Below are 23974 nucleotides of genomic sequence, written 5' to 3'. Positions count from 1 at the left end.
GAGTGGGGAAAAACCCTGCTAAGGCTCAAATCCAGGCAGAGCCGCTGGGTGTCCTTGGAAGCAGGAGACGGCGGGATGGCCTGGTGCCGGAGGCGCTGGGCCAATGGCGCCGCGAGCGGAGGCGACGGCCCGGCCGTCGCTCGCCTCTCCGCCTGCGTTGCGCCGCCGGCCCCGCTGAATCCTCCTCCTCGGGCTGCACGGTAGTGGCGTGAAGAAGAGGGCTCGTCGCCTGGGGGGCTGCGCCGCCGCGGCCGGGGGCACCTCTCCCGAGGCGGGCCGCGCCGCCGCTCCGTCGCCTCCAGGTCTGCGTTCTGAAAATCGGTCCGGGCGTTTTGTACGTCTGCACTTAGAGAGCTTGCTGCTTCCCGACGGCTTGAAAGGTTAAAATGCTTAGGCAGCTTCCAGATTAGATTTACCTTTGTTATTTGGGAGGCTCCTTTTGCTAAGAAATTAATTTTTTTCTGTCCCCCCCCCCCCTTTTTTTTTTGCATATTCTCTGTAAAAATGAAAACTTTTTCCAAGCAAGAAGCCTACATAAACACAACTGTGTGGAGGGGAAAACATGCTTCTCTGTTTGCTTTCCCTTTTCTAAAGACAAAAGAGCCTTATTGAAATGTGCTTCCTCTCTGGCTACTAATGGGTTTTCCTTCCTTCCTCCTTGCAATAAGCCTTTAACGTTCTCCCATCCTGTTGGGTATTAATCTCAGCCTGGACTATTTTCCTTGTTGAGGTGTTGACTCTCAGGCCCTGTATGCAAACCTGTACTTGGTAATGAGACTGGGCGAAGCTGGGGCTTGGGAAGGAAGAGATTTTTCCAGTTTGGTGGCAAACGGGATGTGGTCTAAAAAACAAGGGTAAGATGCTATCTGTTTTGGCATGCTGCTGCTCATATTCTCTTTCTCCTTTTATTTTTGGATGCTTTCTTATGTTGGATCTGGATAGATTCCATGGCATTATACACCAACTACCTAAAGGAAGAGCTGGTTCCTGTTACTCATTAGCGATGTTCCATTTTAAGCTATCTCAGGTTAAACAGAAAAAAAAAAAAAACATGCCGTTTTGCTGGAATTCCCTCCTCTCCTGGAGGGAAGAGGCCGAAAGTCTTGCTTCAAAGGCTCTGTGTGGGAATTATGTCCTGAAACCTGGATATTCTCCAGGGCTTAATTGTGCCTATTCATAGAAACGCTAAACTTTATGAACTGGACAGCAGAGCTCTAAATTTGGCTGTAACTGCAGAGAGGATATTGTTTTGTGTACGCTCTGATTAGCAACACTGGGCACAGATGTACACTTCGGAATAATTAATAAAATAGACGGGAATTAAAGCAAGCTTCGCTCCTTGCAAAAAAAAAAAAAAAAAAAACGGATGAGCTAAACAAGACTGCTTTCTCTCTGAATGTCCCATTTAAATAAGGTTTTGTTTTTTTGTGGTGTTGGAGTACGTCTTATGGGGTATGCCTTAATTCTGTCTCACCCATAGGACTTCAGTTTGGAGCAAAGTCTAAGGTACCAGACTGTGGGATTGAAATCTTCTACTACTTCCGTGTCATCTTGCTCTGCAAGAGGAAGAAAACAAGCCTGAGCAATGTGGTTAAACCAACAAGAGTGTGATTAGGTTAATACCTCTCATATGCTGTTGCCAATATCAGAGAAACCTGAGTCCAAATATCTTTATTATTAATGTTCTCTGTGTTTCTGAGGTTTCTTTCACCATTTTTTCAAACCATGAAGATGAGAATTTAACTTACAAGAATGTTAATGAGTTTTATTTTTAAAAGCTGGCTGAGCTTATGCTCAAAGAAAGGTCTGTTTAGTTGGCTTACCCCAAAATGGGAGCTTTCTTGTTCAGTAGAGAAGCAGTTCAAGACTACGCAGTGGAAACCAACGCATGGTGCTGCATTCATGGACTTCAATAGTTTGCAATTGTATATGTGGAGAACTAGCAGTTCAAGAAGGTCATAAAAGTGGGGTGTTTTTTTCCAATTTTTGCAATTTGTAAAGAATAAGATTCCTTGTGAATACTTCCTTTTTAGAAGGTTCTTATATGACTGAAACTGAAGGATGTTTTCGGGGCATTCTAGCTTGAGGGAATGTTGTCTTGTTTCAGATACTATTTAGGATTTAGTAGTAGTGTAGTTAAGAGATTTTTTTTTTCTGTGCAGGTTTCCTCATGACACCTTACACAAGGTTGGTAAGGAAGCTGAAGGGTAATTCTGACTAAGCGAATAGTGTGCTTTGCTGTAGTCACAATACTGTCAGTAGTCACAATACTGTCAGTGTTAGAAGAAATTGGGAAATGTATTTTCTGTTCAGAGTTGTACCCGCCCAACGTGGCACTATAAATTAAATTTGAAACTTGCTGCTGAAGGGAAAGTATCAGAACATATCCATTTGAAAATGAAAATGTTTTTGGGGTACTGTTGAAAGATGAAAATGTTGAGTGATTGTTATTTCTTTTAACGAAAAGTCATAACATTTAGACGTGGTAAGAATATAACTGCCTTTTTACATGGAAAATAGCTCCCTCAAACTTCATAACTAGCTGTACTTGGCATACTTGAGGCTCCTTAACTCACTTTCACTTTGTTAGTGAGCTAAAACAAGGATTTGAAGAAGAAAGTCATGTTTTGGAGGAGCTATTGCAAACAGTCAGTCTTGTCTCCTGCAAAATGAAGACTGTAGAACTAATAACTTTTAAGTATTGCAATCCAAGTTTTAGGCAGATCCTATTTGGAAGGATTTGGATGATTAAGGATCGTAGTATCTTTCAGGGAGCTATTTCAATGTGTAGCTGGGCTCCTAGTTGAAAGTGTGCACCTTTCTCCTATCTGTGCTTGGAAAATCATAGAATCAGTAAGGTTGGAAGGGACCTCTGGAGATCATCTAGTCCAACCTCCCTGCTCAGCAGGGTCACCTAGAGCATGTTAGACAGGGTTGCATCCAGGTGGGCCTTGAATGAAGTTTGCTGATGAAAATCATGGAAAGATTCACATTTTAGAAACTAACTGAATTTATCCACATTAAAAAGACTGCAGTTTAGGAGAGCTGAGATCTCCTTACTATGGCAATTGCCTACCCAGGAAGCTTTGCAAAATGTCATTACAGTATGTAAAGTCTTGTAGTCACTGACCCAACATGGAAGAGTCTAATCTAGCATAGAACAAATACTATCATCATCTTTCATATCTCTGAAAGCAGCAATGTGATCCATATTTTTTAAGTTGTATTTTTGCTGGTATTATTAATACGTATCTTGTACCCTGTATCCTGCTTTTGAATTCTCAGTGCAATATCATAATGCTTTATCTTTCCCTGGAACAGTTGACATTAGGATGGAACCTAGTAAAATCTTTAGGGTTATATTGTGTATCTGAATTGCTTTAGGGATCAGCCCTACTAAATTTTAATTTGTAGAAGAAAGCTTCCCACACTGCATTTGCACAGTACGCATTACACATTCAGGGAGACTTGGAAGAGTTGATCTTGAAATGTCATTTAGGCTGATTGCTTTGTTTTCATGAAAATGTTCCCAGTAAGAGCCCTTGAACACACTACATTGGGGAGGAGGTGAGTAAAAGTAGACCACAGTATTCTGAACTCGCATTGCATGGTACGTCAAGAGACTAAAGCTAAATTTACTGAACAGCTCTGTCCAAACCACTTCACAGTTCAAAACTGAGGTTAAATATCATAGTATTAGCTTCATTTTGTTTTGGGGATGCTCGTAGGATGGCTCTTGTTTTTGGTGTCTGGCATTGCAGATGGGAACTGGAATGGGTGGAAGGATGGAAGCTCTTACAAAAGCAATAAAAATAATAATAATAAAAAAGCAGTCAAACCAAATGACAGCGTATTTCCACCCCTGCACCAGGTCATGCTGGTATATCCTTGCACAGAGTCCTATCCAGCTGCTAGAGGAACAGTCTCTGAGTCAAGACCAGTGCTGTGGTATTCCTTTTCTGGGCTTCTTTATTAAACACAATTCTTCAAACAAACAATCTTGGAAAATCTAGGAATTTGGGAATTTTCCCCTTCCCTGCTCCTGAGCTTAAGTTCATTTGAAAAAAGGACATCCACAGTGACCTGTGAAAGGTCTCTGATCTGTCCTTAAGGAAAGTGTCTATAGTAAACTACTATCACACCTGCAAAGAAAATCCAGCAGTGAGTGAGACAAAGTCTGTCATTGGAGCATCGGGTGTGGAGAGGATCGTGAAGTCCCACTGATGGCTGGTTAAGGGCAACATAGGGAGCTGTCGGGCGGCCTCGTTAGGGACACAGCTCTGATGCGGGCAGGCAAGCGCTGCCAGGCTGTATTGTGCAGAGTTAAGCAGTGTGAATAAAGCCCACAAGCAAAGCTGCTGGAACTGGCTTTTGTGCTCTCTACAGAGGGCTGTCCTTGGCTATTGGCATGTTTTCTGAGGTCAGACTGGCCACGTGGAGTTTTGGCACTGTTACAGTCACCAAAGATTAGTTATAGATTACAGAAGTAATCTAACTCGTGTTAAGAAGAGTTACACTGCTTATCTTTCCACTAGTTTTTTGCACACATACTTTTAATCATGCTGTTGGAAACAGCGCATCAATTCGCTGCTTCCAATGGCTTAATTAGAAATAGATTTAAGCTTTCTCTTAAAACGTAATTTGAAGTGCTATAGGTATTTTCCTTGTCTTCACAGCTCTGATCTGCCAACCACTAGCTACATAGCAATTAAAGCTTGCATTTTTTTCTAATACCAAAAGATAACCTCAATCTCTTGGTTTGATTCTTTGATTATGTCTCTCTGGGGTGATGCAATGATGAGTAGGTGGAGCTACTTAATGTAACAAGCTGAGCTGCAATGGGGACCTCTGAGTACGTTCTCTGAGGTCACAGGGAAAACTTTCCCAACAGATCAAATTCACCAAACGCTATCCTGGATAAAAAATTCTGGAAAAAAAATGAAGGTATGAGCACTAGTTCACCTACTTCTCACGACGATAACGACTGCTGCTTGAAACTCCTGCTTCACCCCACTTCCACAGGCCTTGGTGAACTGGGCTGCAGCATTCACTCAGCAGGCACCAGGGTGCCTCAGATCTGCCCCTGAGGAGACTCTTCATGAAGGAATCTCTTGAAGAACAGTTTCTTGGTGAGTTGACCCATATGTGGACAGGATCTGCCCTTTTGTGTGACAGATACCTGGCGGACCCTGGGGTTGTTAACTATTTTCTCCCATAATTGAACTAAGTTCTTGAACGTGAATTCCTACAGATGGGTTTTGCAGTAGATGCCTTACAAATCTGTGGTGTCCCCCGGAAGAGCTCTTTGGCGAGCCGTGGTGTTATGGAGTGACCTTTCTGGGTAGAGAAGGGGGGAGCCGTGATGGGGAAAGACTCATGATGTGCAACCCAGCTGGGCTGGCGTTCACCTCCTTGGGTGACTGTCACCAGTCATTCCTCCTGTGAGTGTCATTAAATATTGAGCAAGGATATGAGATTGTTTCCATCTCATAAAGGGAACAACCAGATTGTCTTAGTGCTCGCTCTCTTTTTCCCGTGTGCATCAGAATATACTATTAATTTAGGAGCTGGAACGCAATGGAGAAATTTTTGAGTCTCTACTATGTGTTTGCCTTTGTGTCCCTCACCCATCCTTTGGGGATGTTCTTCCTTGACAGCTTCAATCTTAGTAAAACTTTCTGTTTGTTCATTTCCACAGTCTTCTGCCAGAGAACAGGCTCAAATTAATATGTTTCTGATAACCATTTTCTACGTTTCCACCTGATTTATCTGATTGCATTTATAGCTTGGTCAAATAGTCCATTAAGAATTTCAGATGCTATCAAAACCAGTGGTGATAAAGGTTTCCCGGGAGACTGACTGTGTGTGCTTGTGTGTAACACACTGAAGTGGTGAATTGGTCTGCACAGTTACCTTGGAGAGTGCTGCATGGCTCTACCATTTTTGTCACTAAATACCTGGGGTAATCATTAGTTGTGAGCAGACAACCTACCACACCTGCTGTGTCAGCTGTGATTATCGCATTGGGAGGCTTCCCTCCTCCCCAGAAACAAGAGAAATTTGTGCCTCTGCCTATTCAGATGGAAAGATATCTATTTAATGCAGTGCCCTATTTAGAGAAGTAAAACAGTGTTTTTCCAAGGGTGGAAAAACACTTGCTGCATGGGAGGGAAAACTTCTTGCAAGCAAGAATGGAGTTTTCTCATTTTACTTTGTCAAGGGTTTCTATTAGAGCAAGGCTGGAGAAGGGAAATTTGGAAAGGTTCTGGGAAGATTTGACTCAAGAAGAGGAGAATGATTCATAGATTTTTATTATTTTTCTATACCAGGGCCAGAACAAACCACTGGACCTAATCTTTTACTTATCTTTCTCTTCAAAAACATAAAGCAGTCATGCAATGAGCGCAGAAGAGTTTGTGGGTTTGAACCAAGGTCTTTCAGCTCTAAGCACAAATGTGAGCTATGGGAGATAGCCCACAACCATTTTAAGCTGAATTTAATCCTGTTACCATCAGGTTATCCACTAGAGAACATTGTACAGGGTTGATAAGTATTTTTATAATGAGCCCTCAGTGCGTCCCCTCCTGTTTGGAAGGTAAATAAGTTGCCCATGGAAAATGGAGATGTCGGGGCACTTAGAGAACTGAGATTTGACAGGTTGCGGAGACTTGCCAGTTTGTGTTGTGACAATGCTCAATTTATCTCTGTTATTGCTGGAGTCCCGAGTTGCTTTGTTCAAGAGTCATTCTTCAGTTTTGATGGAGAAAATTTGGTTACTGAGAAGGGCAGCTTGTTTAGCAGCAAACTCTTCCTCCTCCTTAATTTTATTTCTCCCAAAATAACTTTGCTCTTAATACTCAAAATAAAAGCTCAATTACAAGGCTTAGGTCAGAAAAATACTTTTAAACTTCAACCATTACTAAAAGTAATTTACAATACAATTAACAATTACTTTTGTATTCTATTGCTATGAAAGAAGATTTGTGCAATCTAAGTGACACAATTTCAAATTTGACAAGAGAATTTAAATGAATAAAAGTAAAAACTTTGTTGCAGTTTGTGTTGCAAGTGCGGTTTCATTCTTGTGTAACATTCCTTAGACCGGTTCTTCAAAGAATTCATGAAACTAGATCCTGTCCAATTTATGAAAATGGAAAGGCTCTTGACTATGGCCACCTGATTTCATCATTTCCACCTGTGGCATCTTGTAGCACAGGCCCATACATCCCTAACACTTTCAGGCATGCTGTGTAGGTGGTTGAGAGTCAGGGAAGCTTCCAAACCTTTAACTTACTTGGCCAATGGTGGAGCCTGGAATAAGTATCTTTATTATTCTCCTGAAAAATCCTGTAAGGCAGTCTCATCATATCTAAGCCATTGTCTTGAATTTTGCTCAAGGAGTTGTCTGATAAATTGGGTGGCAGCTTAGTCTCAAGGTAGAGAGAAAAAGCATGCAAAGACTATTTTATCTAGAAAAATGATATAGGAAGGACAAGTGTCTGTTGACACAGCACATATAGAAATGTGCACTTAGATCTGTGTTTTAGTGCTTTGGGGAAAATAGAAGTCTTCAGCTTTCAGGACTGTGAACCAAACCCTTCTGACAAACTCAACACCTGGCCTAGAAGGATTTACGTAGGTGAAATAACTTCAGAAGAATCGATTTATGTCAGTAGCTATAATAAACACATTGTGCAAAGTTAAGAGGTCTCCAAGGCTTTGTATAATCAACTGAAATCTTAATTAAGTTCTTAAAATAAATTCCTCTGATAAGAATTTATCAGTAATTATAGACATTTAGTTGACCTGTAAGCAGTCCTCTAAAATTCTCCTGCCAGCAAAAAGAATTTTGTGGTTCATACTTATTACTGCAGTCAAATCTTTTTTTTTCTTTTTTCTTTTGCTTAGAGGTCTAAAAGAGTGTCAGCAATAAGCAGTGAAAGGAGGTGTAATAGGGCATCAGAAGTCCATCAATGGTTTCTTAGCAAAGCTGCAAAATAAACTCTTGGAGCTCTGTTAAAGTCAGTATTTATGCCTGGAATGAACTTGTCCCAGCACGCCATCAGGGAAACTGGATAAATGTTTTGATAGAAATAACATATCCTCTGTCAGAATTGTTAGTATCTTCCAAACACTGAACTTGAAAAGTGAACCATATAGTCAAACACTGGAGTGTGTGACTATAATTACCCAGAGTGGCTGGGTAAGAACAAACATATGTCAGTCTTGGGGTATAGGCTTCCTGCTAATGGCTTTGGACTTCACAGCCCACTGAGCTTGCCAGAATTAAACAAAAGATACATAGACATTTTTGTGCCTTATTTTTTAACGCAAAGCATGATGAACAACCCATATTGTGCAACAAAATACGGTGCTCAGTAGTTACCGTACCAGTGGGCTAGTCACCTGTCTTTGATTCCCCCCATTCAGATTATTCCCAGCAAGAACAATCTTCATAACGAGACTAAAGGCTTCATTTAATGGAAAGATTTTGTCAGTCAGCTAAATGCTAACATCCACAGTTTATGCAGTATATCCCAGAGATCATTCATAAGGACTGTGGTGAAAAAAATATTTCCTTGGGAGTGATTTTGCTGCTTAGGCAAATCTCTTACAGGTGCAATCTATTACAAAGTCCAGACTGCTTTCTATAAATGAGAAAGAAAAAGGGATCCAAAGAAGAGGCAATGATATGCAGCCTTGCCAGTAAGAAAACTCTGAGGTGAGACTGCAAATTTTAGTGGAAGTAAAATTTTGGGGGAAAAATCCCTGGTCAGTAATGGGATATTTGAAAGGAACTATTTATTCTGTACAAAATTCTCCAGTCTACATTATTGCATTATTGAATGTTACCCTCTTTGGTATAGTGTCAGTGGGACCAGTAATATATTCAAGTCATCCAATATGCAAGATTATTTGCTCTGCCAAAGCCAATTTCATGTCAACAGCAACCAACGCCACCATTGAAGTTGAGTGACATCAGCATTCAGTATCTGAGGTGTCAGTCTCCCCCCACGCCATTTTTTTTTTTTTTGAAGATCAGCAAAAGGATATATAGGGACTCCCCTCGCCTGAGAGGCACAGAGCTGGGTAAGTGGATATTTTTGCAAGTATTTTTAAGAGCATCCCCAGCTTCAGTCTGACAACACAAAACTGATATGTTCCTCTTCTCTCCTAGGACTGGAAATGCAAGATCCAGCCGTAAGGTAAGCTACCTCATTAGTTATAGCAAACTCCATATCCATACCAAAGAATTTTCTCTAAAACGCCTTTCAATCTGAAATTCAAATATTCCTTTAAGGCAGCTTTTCTGCAAATTCCTTTTTTTAAGTATAGGTGGTATTTTATTCTTTTGTTTCTCTGTTTTCTAAGGAAAATGCTTTGTAGATTTTTTTCTTTACCCTACTGTTTCATAGGGATACATCTAACCTTTCAAAATGATTACCCATTTTGAAAACTCTTTGCCACTGTTAGATATACCAAATAAATTGAAGGTAAACTATCTCAAGTATATGTTTCTGTGACACACCAATGTGATTGCTAGGATTGTAGCTAGATTGTAGCTGTCTGTAGCTACAACTGAAAACTATTGTAGTGCTGAGCAAAGAAACAACAACCCTCCCTTCCCTTTCCCCCTCCCTAAATCCTCTAAAAAATGACTATAACAATTACTTGATCTTTCTCTGCAGCCACCCAGCAGAAACAGTCCCCTGAGCCGTTCCTCTCCGCACTTCCCGTCAGTGGCATTGTGTGCCTTATCTCTGAGTCTCGGCACCTGGGCCTCACTCCATTTGTCTGCTGTTAAATGCTTTCCCACCTGATTTTGGCTCCACGATGGATTTCTCCTGGACTTTGAAAGCAGTGAATAGTTTTGAAGGCAGATGACCAAGAGGGAGCAGAATACAGTTTGAGGAGCCCTTTGTGCGGGGTTTCTAAGCCCTGGAAGTCCTGAAAGCCTCTCCTCAGCGTTGGTGATCCTCAGTTGTGCCATACCATCAGGCAGCAGAGCCCTGGTAGCCCTAAGAGGCCACCTTGGTCTCCTTGGCTCTGGCTCAGTCTCAAATTGCTTTCATGCCTCCTTCCTGATCTGACTTTCCTCCTCACCTGCTGCACCTCCTCTCTTCCTCAGGTGGCATGGCTCATCTGCAAAAATATACATAACTTTTAAATCATGTTTCTCTGATACTACCTTCTGCTCTCTTTGAGTTTTAAATTTCACTCTTTTTTTTTTAATCAGACCACATCACATTTCTTTTTGTGGTCATGGAAGCATGTTTGACATACTTAAATTGTCATTGTGAGGTTTTTCTCCAGAGTTCAAACCATTATGTTACAGTCTGTACCAGACTCTTCCTAGCAGCTGTGTTTATACAGCTTCTAACAAAATGGGTCTCTGATTAGGATTTTTGAATAGCTCATTCATGGAAAAAATGCCATTTTGAACCAACTAAAGCTATTAAAAATTTTGGGATAAAATGTGATGAAAAAGTTTTGGTCTGAAGAAATGTCCGTGGCGGCACCCTGCCAAATTCTAGGCCCAAAACACCATCACCACTAGTATGACAAAGATGAAGTTACTGGAATTTAATCTATGCAAGAAATGTTTTCCTTTTCCTTGTTTTAAAAGATGGTTGACAGAGTCATTTGATTGAGGTGGAAAATTATATGTTCAGAATAGTCACCCAAAATGGTTAGTCTGGTAAATTATATACAACTGAAGATATGTTCTTTATCTTGGAATTGTCAGAGAACGGTAATTTTGGGCAATTTGACCCAAAATGAGTAACCAAGCATTAGAGCAATTCTGGGACAATTTCATGCCTGTTTAAACAACCTGTTTAAGAAACGAAAACCCATCCTATGTTCAGAATGATGCTGATGCACGTTACAGCCCCTGCGTGTTATGCCACTTTGTTCCTGCCGTGCTGTGCTCTGTCTTTTCCAGAGTTGAAAAGTTAGAGAAGCAGTAGTTGATTTGCCAACAGCAACGCCTTCTCAGGTACATTGAACCCTACACGCTTGCAAAATGTTAAGGCTAGAAGGAAAAGGTACCTAATCTGGGCTATTCCCCATTGTGGGAATGCAGCTTCACTTCCAGTGTTCTGCAAATTTGGTTACATGCTTTCCTACTCTGAGTACTGGTGTCAAACTAAAAGAGTAAGCATATCTTAAGGCAGGGAAACGCGGATGCTGCTTCTGCTCTATTAGACTGGAACACATGATTGAATGACCAAAAACTACTTTGTGTGTGAACTCTGTATTTAACTGGCTTCTAATATGTAAGCCAAGACCAAAGATTTATAAGTTTTTTGTCATGATCCGTAAATCAAGATCTCTTCTTGTCCTTTTACTCTAGACAAATGGCTTGTAGAAGAAATTATGGTGGTTTGGATAAGTCTAGGTTTCAACAGTCAATCCTCTTAGGTCAGACATGTAAGAAACATCTGTAATTGTTTGAGGAATTTGGCACTAGCTCTTGTACCTAAATCACATTTTCCCCCTTTGAAAGTTAGAAATGTCCATATATACATTAGATAAACAATCCACATACCCCTGCATTTGCGGAATCAAACAAGGTATCAGCTTGCTGTTGCCTTGCAAATCCTACTGCAGAGTAAGAGCAAGTTGATAACCTTGTTATAGTAAAAGAAACCAGCTTGAAATTTTTCTAAAACCATGTATGTACCTTTTTGTGCCCCAGAATAAAACCCATCAGTTTTAAGGGGAATTGCCACTAAGTGGCAGGCTGTATTAGTCTTCAGAATTTGCTATTTGGTTTGGATTTTGGATAAGAATAAAATCAAAATGTCCTTTGAGTAAAATTACACAAACTCTCCTTTTGGGGCAGAATTGCTGGATTACGTGCATAGCTATCCTGTATTAGGCCTCTGAGCACAATTTACATGTGGTAGTACATTGTGTAGAATAAGGCCCTAATCTGGTAATGAGATCATGTGAATTCGAAGCATATTAAACGTAATTCTGTTTTTCCAGGCTTATACTCTGCAAATTTAAAATTGCAGTATGTAAGAAAGACATAATGTTCCTGACTGCTTATTATAAAGAATTAGGCCCAGCTCACTGGGAAGCGAATCTTAAGTTCTGCCACCAAAAGCAGAAGTTGGCAAATGGACTTCAATGGGAGATTCAAGCTGTGACCTTTGCAAAGCTGAACAAATGATTGCTATGTTTGCTGAAACTGTATTACTGCTGGATGCTTCTAGTACAGCCTGAGCAAAGTTTGAAAACCAGACTGTCTGTTACAAATGCTATGGTATAGGCCCACCAGGCAGGAATTGGGGGCTCTGCTTTATGTGATGCCAACTGTGATATTGGGACTTTTTACTTTTGGAAAGTGATTTTGCTTGTAGTAAAAAAGCTTGGTGAAAACAGGCAAAATCATAAATAATGTGTTGAAATCAACTTCCATATATATCATATTCCTGTATGGGATGTCCTTTAGTGGGCACAGTAGCTGCCTGAACATCCCAAGGAGAAAACTGCATTGACTGTTCAGAGGCTGAGTTGCTGCTCTGGCCTTGACCACTGAAATGTTGGTAAGTCTGAGCTCCAGGCTATATTTTGGTATTAGGGCTCTTCCTAGCAGCATTAAATGACCAACCTCATGTGATGGCAAGCCTTTCCATGTACAACACCCTGTTTTCTTCTGAGGGCAAGCTTGGCTAGTTTTCAGCAGTACTTCAGAGGCAGAGGTTTTTACTGTGGGCCAATTTTACAGGAACTAGAGCGAATGAAAGTAGGAGAATCATCTCCTTTGAAGCCACCACCAGAATAAAAAATCGCTCTATTGTCTTCAGTATGTTACTGCTTTAGCACTGTGGAAAACAAATGTAAGATTTTCTTGCAGTGCTTTCTGCCACCTCCTTTGCTCTTGTTTTCCTCTTTTTCTCTTCACATCCCTTAGAATCTTTCCTTGAGGATCTTTCATCTATGTTCAGTTTCTCCCTCTGTTTTCACTTATTCTTTTATTCATTTAATCCTAGGTAGTCAGTTCTGACTACTTTTTTTGCCTTTTTTCCCCTGGAAGACATCCACACCCTTTCTATTGACTTCTCAGGGCTTTTCTGTATCGCAGGACTGGTATATTTTAGCCAGCTGCCAACCTCTCTGTTCCTCCAAGCCAAGGAAGGGGTGCATAGCAAGAGACCAGGTAGCAGACTGGGCTTATTGAGTATCTCCCCTTGTGGGATATTCCTGGTGGCTGCTGCGTGTGCTCAGTGCAGCGTGTCCCAGTTTCTCTTTATGTAGTGGGGGGAGCAGAAGGGGTTGGTGTAGAGAGTGCAAAGCAATCTGGCATCTTCCACAAATACATTTTTTTTTCCTGTGAAAAATATAGGCTTCATTTTCAGGAAAATTAACCCATCTGAAAGATTTTAGCACCTCCAGCGGAATATAGTGTAGTATTTCTCTTGCAATCCTATCTGAGCCACTTCAAGAAGCTGCAGTGAGTGTGTTAGAGCTGATTGGCAATTGTTAGTCACTGATGATGCATCTTCAATTATTTTTCTTAGGCAGGCTGAATTGCCCTGGTGCAGCCCTTTGGAATGTAGAAGGAATCAGTGCAGTATTTTCATTTAATTGCTTGTGAAGATAGCTGCATGATTGTGGTATCAGAAAATATTGCTAAATCTCGGGAGATTTCTTGGTATTTTGTTGCCACAATAAGGTCATAGTTGTCACAGTGGCTTAGTTTAGCATCAGAGTATGCATGCAATTATTTATCCGGCCTGAAAATGTAGTGCAAAAATAAAATATTGTATTTATGTATCTGTGACTTGCAATTATTTGTGTCTTCTAATGCTACTTTTATCTTCTGCACTATTGTTTAAATGCATATTCCTCATATTTGAGATTTATAAAGGTGTTAAGCAGAGTTATCTGCTGTCAATTAGGTCACGTTTTGCAACCAGACTTAAATATGATCCTACTTGTGAGCTTGTGTCTCTCAGCTGTCTTTATTATGGAGGCATTTCAGTTTTGTAAATCCATATTTATAAGGAATTTGCTCCACAGGAGAACTGTTGTCGCATTGTTAATACCAGGAGGGCGGATGGCCTGGAAATTGAGTGTTGTGCATATATAGCCTGTTTCCGAAACCACTTGAGTTTTTTCAACTGTCCTGAAAGCCCAGCCCATCTATGTTATGGAGCATTTGCAAAGTAGGATTAATACAGCACAGAGCTGCTGGTGAAATACTGGACAGCAAGCACATGGGACAAGGAGGAGCTTGCTGTTCCCCTCCCCGCCGTTGTGGTCACATGCTTGCCTTGTCTGAAAGCACCAAGGGATCGGTTCCTTCTGCTTGTCACAGTTGGGACCTCCTTGTTCAGGCTGTGTTCACTGTATGCCAAATATTAGCTTAAGGCAAGTGTGGATTTTTCCAGTAGAAATGAACTTAGCTGTATGAGCTATTGTTTTTAGAAGATGCTTTCCCACACTGTAATCTTTGTGTCTACTCCTGCTCTCTCCTGTGGGATGTCTCAGTTCAAGCATCTGGGGTAAGTCAGGAGAGCATTTATCCTGTGAACAACAGGAAAAATGCTCCAAACAGGGATTAGACGATGAACTCTTAGCTGAAAGCTCCCCTGGCAGGTTGCTCATGTGCACAGTCCTGCTGGCCAAAACAGAATTACTTACATCAGTAAAAATCCAAATGTGAACGTGCAGTGCTACTTAGCAAACCCCTGGGCACAGTGATCATAGTAGATTGTTACTGGAGGAGCTTGCCTAGTGCTTCTTCCTGCTTTTACTATTTCCATCTGTCACGGACTTGATGCCTCTTACTTGTGGGTTTCCTTTTTTTTTTTTTTTTTTAACAGGAGCTTTATTTCCGTTGTGATACATTTGAGAATTCACTGCTTTCTTTCCCCCACAACCTAAATTGAAGAGAGATTTAAAGTATGTCTCATAGCTCAGATCTGAAATCTGAGCTAGTCAGGTTGGTGATAAAACAGGTTTTGGAATTAATTTAAAGCCAATCTGCTGCTCTGTAAAAAGCATACATACTTATGTATTTATCGTGTGTAGCCAAAGGAGAAAAAAAGCCCATGTGTAGGATGGGAAGAATTTCTCCCAAACACTGAACGTGATCCTTGCAATCCAGTGCGTTAGTATAAAATGGCTAATAAACCTATGTACACAAACCCAGCCTCTCTGAGAAAGGAGAGAGTGATCTGAAAAGCATCCCTGGAAACATGGGGGATTTATAAGGCAAATGGGAGGAGAAGAAGAGAAAAATGTGCTTTTCGGACCATGATGAAAGATGGCCTTGGACTATGCATGCGTGTGCGGGGAGCCAGGGGGAGGAAGTGGAAGATAGAAAATTCAGTGTCTTTCAACACTGACAAATCACCTGGCTCTGCTTAGTGATCTGACAGAATCTCCTTGGCAGCTGCATCAACATTAGGGTTATTCATCAGCTGTCTACGTTTGTAGCGTTAGGAAACACTTGCAACCTTTCTCTTGACACGTGTTGTTGCCTGCCTGGTGAGCTGAGGAACAGCTTGATGCAGTTGACTTCAACAGGGCAAGCACACAAGCAAGCGGGTCATGCTCTGTTTCAGATTGTGATTTATGTCTAAGAACCATTTTCTTATTTGTCTGCCACAACCATTTTAAGCTTGAGATGTTGATTCCAGAAACTGCTATTTTGCTATTCATCATCTTAGGTTTGGTCAAAGGTTTCTTCTGACTTAAAGATTCATGTCTTCACAACCCTCTTAATGAGGCTTCCCAGTGTCCTTTTTACTGCAATTTAAGAATGGGTGATAGTAATAAAGCATATCCAAATGGAGAGACTTTTATAAAGATAGTATTCATTTTGTGGAGCAGTGGTATCTCTGCAGTTCTTTACATGGAACACTTGTTGGGAGACAGCCGTATATAGCTGCTAGAGTGAACTGATTTTTTAGAGAGCTGTTTTGCAAGAAGCATCATTCATCACGCTGGGGTGCTGAGAGGCTTCATGCCGCCAAAAGTAACAGGTATACCTTACCATCAGCAACCCTACTGAAATGAGAAGTTAGAGGGATGAGAGTCTTTTGAGTCTATATTTCTTCATATTTGAAATGTTTTTATGTGAATGTTTTGTCGCCAGTGTTGGTGGTGATGTAGTTATGCTGGCCACCTATGTGATTTGCTGTAAACGTTAACCCTTAGGAACAGGAAGGATTGGTTACTGTTTATGCTGCTAAACATTATGGAACTGCTTCATGCCTAAAGTGATGATACTCTGCAGTCGAAAGTGTGCAAAGATAGAGACCAGAACTAGAAGGGGTGCAAACAAATGTGAGGATTCTGGCATGTTTCCATAGCAAGCCATATACACAATGCTGGTGCAAATTCATCTGGAAGCACATTCGGATGTGACCTGCTTATGAGCTTTCCTGTTTTGGCTATCTTCCTTTGCCTATCTGAATTTCTCTAAAGGAAATTCTCTAAGAGGAGTTTAATTTAAGCTTTAACATTTACCAGAATAAAATTGAAAATTGTATAACGGATCAAAAAACCCACAGTTTAGACTGGAGTGCAAGTATCAAGACTTTGGCTTAGCTAGCACAGTATCCTATGCAAACATTCGTAGTGGAAAAGGAATCAATCCATTTGCAAAGAGCCAATGCAAATCTTTCAATGGCACATAAGCCTGCTTTTGAGGGAGCAGGTGCTTAGCAGGCCCCAAGGCTTCAGATTTCAAAACTGCGCTCTGAGCTGGCACATGCAAATATCTTAAAAACAAATTTTTAAACTCTGATTCTCTGATAAATGCACTGTAATTTCTGTGTATTCTGTGTATTGTGAATTTAGCTGTAGTTTATATGGTATGTGGAAATCCTGCAACAGCAGGCTTTTTATCATCTCAGCCAGGAACCGGACAATATCAGCTTTAAGTTGGGGTAGAACAAAGCTGTAATTGATGATTGGCCAGGTCTCTTTGCCAAGCTGCTCGTTTTGATCATTCATAGTAAGAGACCTTTATTTTTTTTTTTTAATCCTTTTGTTGGTGGAGACAGCAGACAGGTTCTGTTCTGTCCTAGGAGAGGGCGGCACGGTGCCAGTGTCAGCAGCCAGCAATCCAGAGCGTTATGTTTAATCATGAGATTAATTTTTTCTTTTGTTGCCTTTGCCTTTCAATAGCACCAAGCATGACATGTTATAAAACAGTAACACTAGTTGAACAAGCCTTGGCTAGCATCTCTAAGCCCCCGGGCTATGTTGATAGCTAAATGAACATTTGGCTTGACGTGCAGCCAGTAGATACTCCCAGGAAACCAAAGAGGGGGAATGCGCTTGTCAAGGCACGGGCCGTGTGCTGGGAGAAGGAATAAGGAAGAGGAAGCAAGATATGTCTGGATATAAGAGCTGTTTCTCTGCTTTGTTTTCAGAAACTCTGTTTCTTGCAGGTTTCAAACTTGGTTACGATTTCAGTGGTGTGTTGAATAGCAGAGATTTCAAGCTATAGATTCAATATGTTAATGGTCTGTGGCTAGGTTAGAATTTGCTCATTTTAGCACTGCACTGGTCATATGCAAGAAGGTGGCAGTAGATCCAGATCAGTTCAAAGGTTTGCACTCCTGCTACCAAACATGATGACTGCAGGAGTCATATAAGCAAAACATTTCTTTGCGGAGAAGTGGTGGCAGATTCAGCTCTCTGGTCCCCAGAGCCTGCAGCCGTGCCCAGTCATGCATCTGCAGCGTGCCCTGCTGCTTTGCCGAAATCTGGTCACAGGTAGGACTACTTGTGGTGGAGAAAAGGCAAGCTTTGTCTGTCCCCGTGCTCCCTCTGTAATGTCAACAAACGACCACGTCTGCTCATCTCATTCAAGGAACTTCTGTAGTCTGGGAATGGAAAGTTTAACGGAGTTTGTGTGGGTGCAAGAACGAATAACTCCTTGCTCAGCAGAACAGTGTGTATGAACTTCCCAGGTTATCGTTAACAACCCTGAGGGCTGTAAAACTTTTTAAAATTTAAATGGATATATGCCTTTCTTTCTATAATTTATATCATAACTTTACCATTCACAACCATTTTATGCTCATAATAGTCTCTGCTGCTAGAGACAGATGATGGAGCTTTACTGCATATACAGGGAGATAAATGCACCTTCAGTGTAGCGTTCCACTGTTCAGATTTCTGTTTGTGGATTTGATTGACTGAACTGACATCTTCAGCATAAAGATACAGTTTAGCATGTATCATTTGGAGCCAAAGTTTTACTTTATCAACTTTTCACAATTATTAGGAAGATGGAGCAATAATCATTTATTTTACTGTAGGAATAGTGCAGCTGTTAAAAGACCAGGGACAACTGTATGGTACATGTAGTCAGATGTTGATGCTAGTTTGTCAAAACTGGGTTTCCTTGAAAGCAAAGGTTTCAAACTGCTGTCTTGAATTGTTGTTGCTTTTAAAGGAGTTGCTTCTGTCCGTTCTTTCTTCTGCTAAAGCTCCTTCTGCTATGAAACTAGTCTATGACTGGTATTCTCTCATTGTGAAGAGATTTCTTGAATTCAGAGTAAAATACACGACTGCTTCTTGTGCACTATGATTCCCTACTGAATGTGGCTTCTCAGATAGACACCATGTGGCAGCTCTGAAGGAAGTGGCCTGAATTTTGTTTCAGGAGTTAAACTTTTAGGCCATCATTCCCCCTCCCTTCCCCCATGCGATTCTATCAAGGCGCTCTGACTTGAGGGCGAGGGGCTTTGCTGTGCTTATGCATATGTGTAAATATGAAGTATTGACTGGAGATTGCAGGAGGAGACTGTAACCAAACAGCTGTCTTTGCAAATTTAGTGTTTATGGCAGAGTTAAACAAAATGCCTTATTGTTTAGAGCACTATTTGCCTTGGGCATTGGCTTTCACAGTCGCGTTGGCTGAAAAGAATTTCCTAACTCCCTTTTCCATAAAGCAGAGGATTAAGCAGATAACAGCAACAATTATCTGTCTTGATCTGGCTTTGACATCTATTCCAAGCATGTACTTCATGATCCAGCTAAATTATTTTTCTCTTTTGTGGCTGCAGTTCTCAACTCCTACTTTGGCGTCCTTGCACCCCATGAGGGTGTGTGCACAGGGGGTGTCCCTCACGCAGTAGTAGTATGCAAAGTTGCTTGGGGTTACAAGAAAGCTTGGTCAAAGGAAACAGATTTAAAGAAAAAGTTAGAGGAATTGTGTGAGAAAGCATTGGTATGCTCGATAGGCAAACCCCCCCAAAGTCACACTGCTACATGGTGAAGGAGAACTTTCCCCTGTGACTTCACTGTCTGCTCTCGTGCACATCCCACCATCGGCTGGGGACAACTTCAGATCAGCACTATAAGAGTCACATAAGTTTCCTATGTCTTGCCAGGCCTCCAGGCACCTCTAATCAAACCTTGCTTGAAATGCTTACTCTGTCTGAACAGAATTCATTTAGCTGCTGTGGAGCAGTAATTTAACCAGTTCAACCCTGGACTCAATTGGATGATGCAGGACGAGCTGTACAATTTTCCCTTTCCACGCGCTGTGCAGCAGAGAGGCCGTCAGGTATGGTCTGAGCCTGCCGTCCTGCCTGGCCCGCAGCCCACGCTGGCTCTGCTGGAGCCCGGCTCGGGCTGTGCCGGCTGTTCCCTGTTTGCTTCCCTCCACTCCATACTACAACCCCCTTCATGTCAGCTCTCTGCTGAGAAGGAAGGAATTGAATAACAAGCAGGAAATCTGCCTTCTAATTAGTTTTTTTTTTTTTTTTTTTTTTTTGAGGTGGTGGTCTGTTAGTCAATTTTATGTTATAATTGAATTTCAGTCCCTAAATTTTAAGAGTTGTGGTTTGCCTTAAATATAAATACAGAAGAGACCTGGAGCTCATGAATGGTGTTGCAGCTGCTGGCATGAAGGCTTTGAAGGGCCAGAGGTCAAAAGACATGGGAACATTAAGGCAAAGAGTAGCTGGGAGTATCCAGAAGTTGAGGGAATATCTTCAGTAGCACTACCTACTTCTCTGAGCTGTAATAGCAGTAGGCGAGGTAGTGCTAAATGATTACATTAGTGAAAATAATGTGTTTCTGAGCATCTCAGCAGGTTGCAAACACTCCAGGCATCACTACTTTTGTTCTTTGAGGGAGAAAACGTCTAGGGACATGGTGACAATTGTGGTAGATTAGACAGAGTCTTCCCCAGAGCAGAAGGTGCTGAGCAACTTCCTAGAAGATTCACTTCACTTATTAAACTTAAAATACTTAAGTGAACTGACTTGATACATTTCTACATTTGCAATGCAGATTTGCACTGATCTATTAGATTAACGTTAGTTTTGGCTGTGCTAATGCAATTTTTCCACCAGACTGCAGTTAATTATCCAATATTGGCTGGCAGCATTCACCTGTGAGGTTCTGTTTGCTCTCTGGAGAAAGGGGATGCTTGAGAAGAAAAACATTTCAAGGTGAGTCTCACAGTCTAGCCTCTGCTTGTGAGCCAGGCTGTACAAGGAAGTTCTTAGAGCAGTGGAAACAATTTGACTGTGATAATTGATTGGCTAAAACATGATGGTTCAGAAGCTGAAAACTGAGGGGAAGGTAGGGTAACACATTATTACTGTGCTGAACAGTTGAATGTACAGGAAAACATAAACATGCCTTTTTATTTACTTAAAAAAATGATTTTGTGCCTCTTAAAAAATCCAGAAGCTTCCAAAATTCAGAAGTTGCTAGAGAAATAAAAAGCAAATTAATGCATCTGTTTTTCCTGAAAATCATCTTTGGTCCAGAGGATCCAGTTTCTTATCTCATCCATTCACCTTTGCTGACTTCTGTGGAATTACTCTGCAGTAAGGCTAAGTTTCAACTCAGATGCTGCTATTGTTTGCATACAAAGCAAGGCACTGGAAGTAATTTTCAATAAAAAAGCAAATAGATACTATAGATTTTCCTAATAGGGGAGAAAAAAAAAAGTTTTGTTGGTTTGTCAGCCAACAATTTCACTCATTTTAAAAAATGCCTGAACAAACCAAGTCCTTTTTAATAGAGCTTACGAAGCAAATTCTTCACATCTTTATCAGTTTGCAACTTAACTTGACACAGTTGTCTGTTCCTAAACTTGCAATTTGAACAACTCATCGCCCACGAGCTTGTGGAGGTGAGTGTTTGCAGCCGAGCCAAACATGAAGGAAACAACAGCCTGGCGGAGAGCGGGTCTGCCGCTCGCTGCCTGCTCTCCCCTCTTCTGCCCGGCCCGCGGGAAGGAGCCCAGCTCTGGCGGCGGGTGTCAGAGCAGCGCTGGCATGAGCAGATGCCCTGGATAGACCACTTGTTTTTCCTGTATCTCAGACAGTCCTCTGGATGCACCTTGTCTTGCAGACACAAACTGTGGAGAGTTAAAACAATTTCCTGTTCCAGGCTGTGTTCTGCTGCTGTTACTACTCAAAGTGAAGATACTTGGACCATCTTGCTGGTGGCGTTCACTCTCTCTTTAGCATAACCATATCATTTTTTCAAGGTTTTTTTCCCTAACACATCTGAAAAGATCCTTGAGAAACTAAAATCATGGTTATGTGAGTTCAAGTCTCTTAATTCAGCAAAGATTGTCACCTTTTGTTCACGCCTGGTGGGACCCACTCTGATCTCCAGACATCCCAGTGGCTGAGGACCACCTCAAACAGTAGTGGGGAGGGAGAAGAGAGGCTTTGACTCACCTCTTTCATGTTTTAGAGAGTAAATACAGAGTTACAGTGCCAGTGTGGGCACTCCTAACTGGAAGGTAGTTAATTTGAAGATGAGATGTGGACAGACATGGATTTGCTCGGCGGCAGAATACATAGGCAAATTGGTGGAAAAAATAACCCTTGACCGGGTCGCTTACTGTAACTACTAGACTACATATTCTCAGGTAAATGTAAAGAAACCTTTTTTTAGTCCAGTAGGTGAGTGAAAAAATATTTTTTGTAGGATTCAAATGTGCATCCTGGAATTGACACATGAAGAGGGGTCAGGTTTTTGTCTCTGAAAAATGAATTGCTTTTCTTATTCAGCAAAGGGTACTTTGGAGACTTAACTTCCCAGAATGTTGTTCATTTTTGCCATGTTATTGCCCTTTGGAGTCAAGTACAGTGTACTGTGTTTTGAGGAGAAGTTGAGTTTCCTTCTAAATTTTCTTTAGAGTATGAATTGTAGCTCTATGCTTGGATTTTCCAGTAGTCAGATAAAAAAAAAGTGGAAAACAAAACCCCCGAAATTTGACAGTGACATATGAGAGCAGGAAGACTGGAGCTGTTTGTGCTACATAATAAATTTATAAAACAGCTTGGAAAAGTGCTCTAATAACTGGGCTATGCCGATTCCCAACCAAATCAAAGAAGATGAAGTACAGCCCTTGCAAGCTTTGCTTATGTCTCAGTGGCTATTCCCCTGCAATCTGCAGCTGCAAGCTTACACCTGACTTTATAGTAGACTCTAATGTCTGTTGAAGAGAAATGTAAAGGAAAATAAGCTATCTCAGAGCAGTGGGTATTTTTAATATAAGCCAAAACTGGTTTGCTTGTGGCATATGGAGGAAGGAAAATGAGAAAGGATAAGGGATTCATTCAAACAGTAAAATATTTCCATTCCAGCTGTTTGGAAAGAAGCAAATGTTCATATTTTCCTGAAAAGCACAATGATGGATCCTGCTCTTTAAGTCAAGGGCAAAAAAACAAATGGGTGAACTTCAGCAAAGGTCAGGAAGAAGTGGATTTTTAAAAAGTACACGTATCAGCACTAAGTATTGATTGGAAGCAGTGGTAGAGCTCCACAGACAAAACATCCCACAGTCTGGATTTGTATCCAAACCTTTTGCTTCCAGTTTGGCCTGGAAATTTCTCAACAGTTAATCATAAGATGCAAAACCCTCCAAATCCCAAACCCACAGGCTTTTAGTGAATATTGAGATATTAGTAGGGAGTATGATAAAAAAGCGACCTGCATTTGCTGAAGTGTGTGAGCAAGCTAGTCTCTCTGGTTTGCAATAACTTCCTATCTTTGAAAAATGAACAAATGATGCAAGATAAAGCAATGATACTTCCTATGGCCACTGTTCTCATGTCTGGCTGCTGCTGAGATCACCACCTTCTTGAGTTAGCAAAGGAGCAAATCTGTGTATCAGGTTGGATCCCATTTCCCTGTCTCTGTAATTAAGATGATAGTGTCTCCTGGTGTTTTTTCTAAGGAAAGTAATTTTGTTTTCTATCAATGTGCATTGACTATCTCTCCCATGTGCTCCAAGACAAATGTTGGAAGACTCCTTTTATATTTTGCACTAGCTGACAGAAGCTTTTAGGCTTCAGGTGATGATGCTATGTTTCATCATTGAAATAAAAAATAGGACCATTAATCTCTGTTACTGTGGATTGTTTTAGGTTTTTATTACTCCCCAAAAGGATTTTTTGTTTTTGATAAGTGCTGTAATAGGATTTTACTTTCAGGAGAAGCTGCTTCCAGAAGCCTGTCCTAATCCTAGCACTAGCAAGCAGGGATGTTGTCAGTTGGTGACAAGCAGGCTGTGAAACTTGGGACTTAGTTCTCCATGACATTAAAAATGGGAATGTTTCGTCTAAGCCAAGGGACAGAGTTATTGAATAGTTTGGGAAGTGACTGCTTATACTTGCACCTTAGTGGCTGTTTTTGGTTCCTATGCGGAGAGTGTATCAGGAACAACCTCAGATCTCCTGCATGGGTCATCTTTGCCCGCACGCCTGGGACATTCCCTGCAGATCTGCCTGTGGATGCAGGTGCCCAGAGGTGGCTGCTGGCACCTCTGCTTTGCAGTGGCCCCAAACCGAAGCAACGATAGCACCTAATTCCCGTGCTGCAGGAAGACGTGTACTGCTGTCAGCCTCAGGGTGATGGGAGGAGGCCAGAGGAAAGAGAGAGCCCGGGAGCTCTTTAGTGATTTTTCTGCGAAGTTCAAGGAGTAGCTGCAGAGAAGGGAAGAGGAGGCTGGCTC

At 41.3% G+C, this 23974-nt stretch overlaps 1 protein-coding gene across 2 annotated transcripts in view; it reads left to right on the top strand.

Moving 5' to 3' along the window:
- Positions 1-23974, top strand: part of ZDHHC8 (zinc finger DHHC-type palmitoyltransferase 8) — a 108836-nt gene that overhangs the window by 48739 nt on the left and 36123 nt on the right. Inside the window, exon 2 of one of the 2 annotated variants that reach the window (XM_062589854.1) lies at positions 9179-9206. The exons of the other annotated variant lie outside the window; for it this stretch is intronic. Within the exon in view, the coding sequence (XP_062445838.1) occupies positions 9187-9206 (20 nt within the window). The 5' untranslated portion in view covers positions 9179-9186. The remainder of the gene's footprint in view (positions 1-9178; positions 9207-23974) is intronic. 2 annotated transcript variants of the gene reach the window in all.

Source organism: Rhea pennata, chromosome 17 (genome assembly GCF_028389875.1).
Source record: "Rhea pennata isolate bPtePen1 chromosome 17, bPtePen1.pri, whole genome shotgun sequence".
Classification (NCBI taxonomy): Eukaryota; Metazoa; Chordata; class Aves; order Rheiformes; family Rheidae; genus Rhea; species Rhea pennata.
This window is presented reverse-complemented; position numbering and strand designations above follow the sequence as displayed.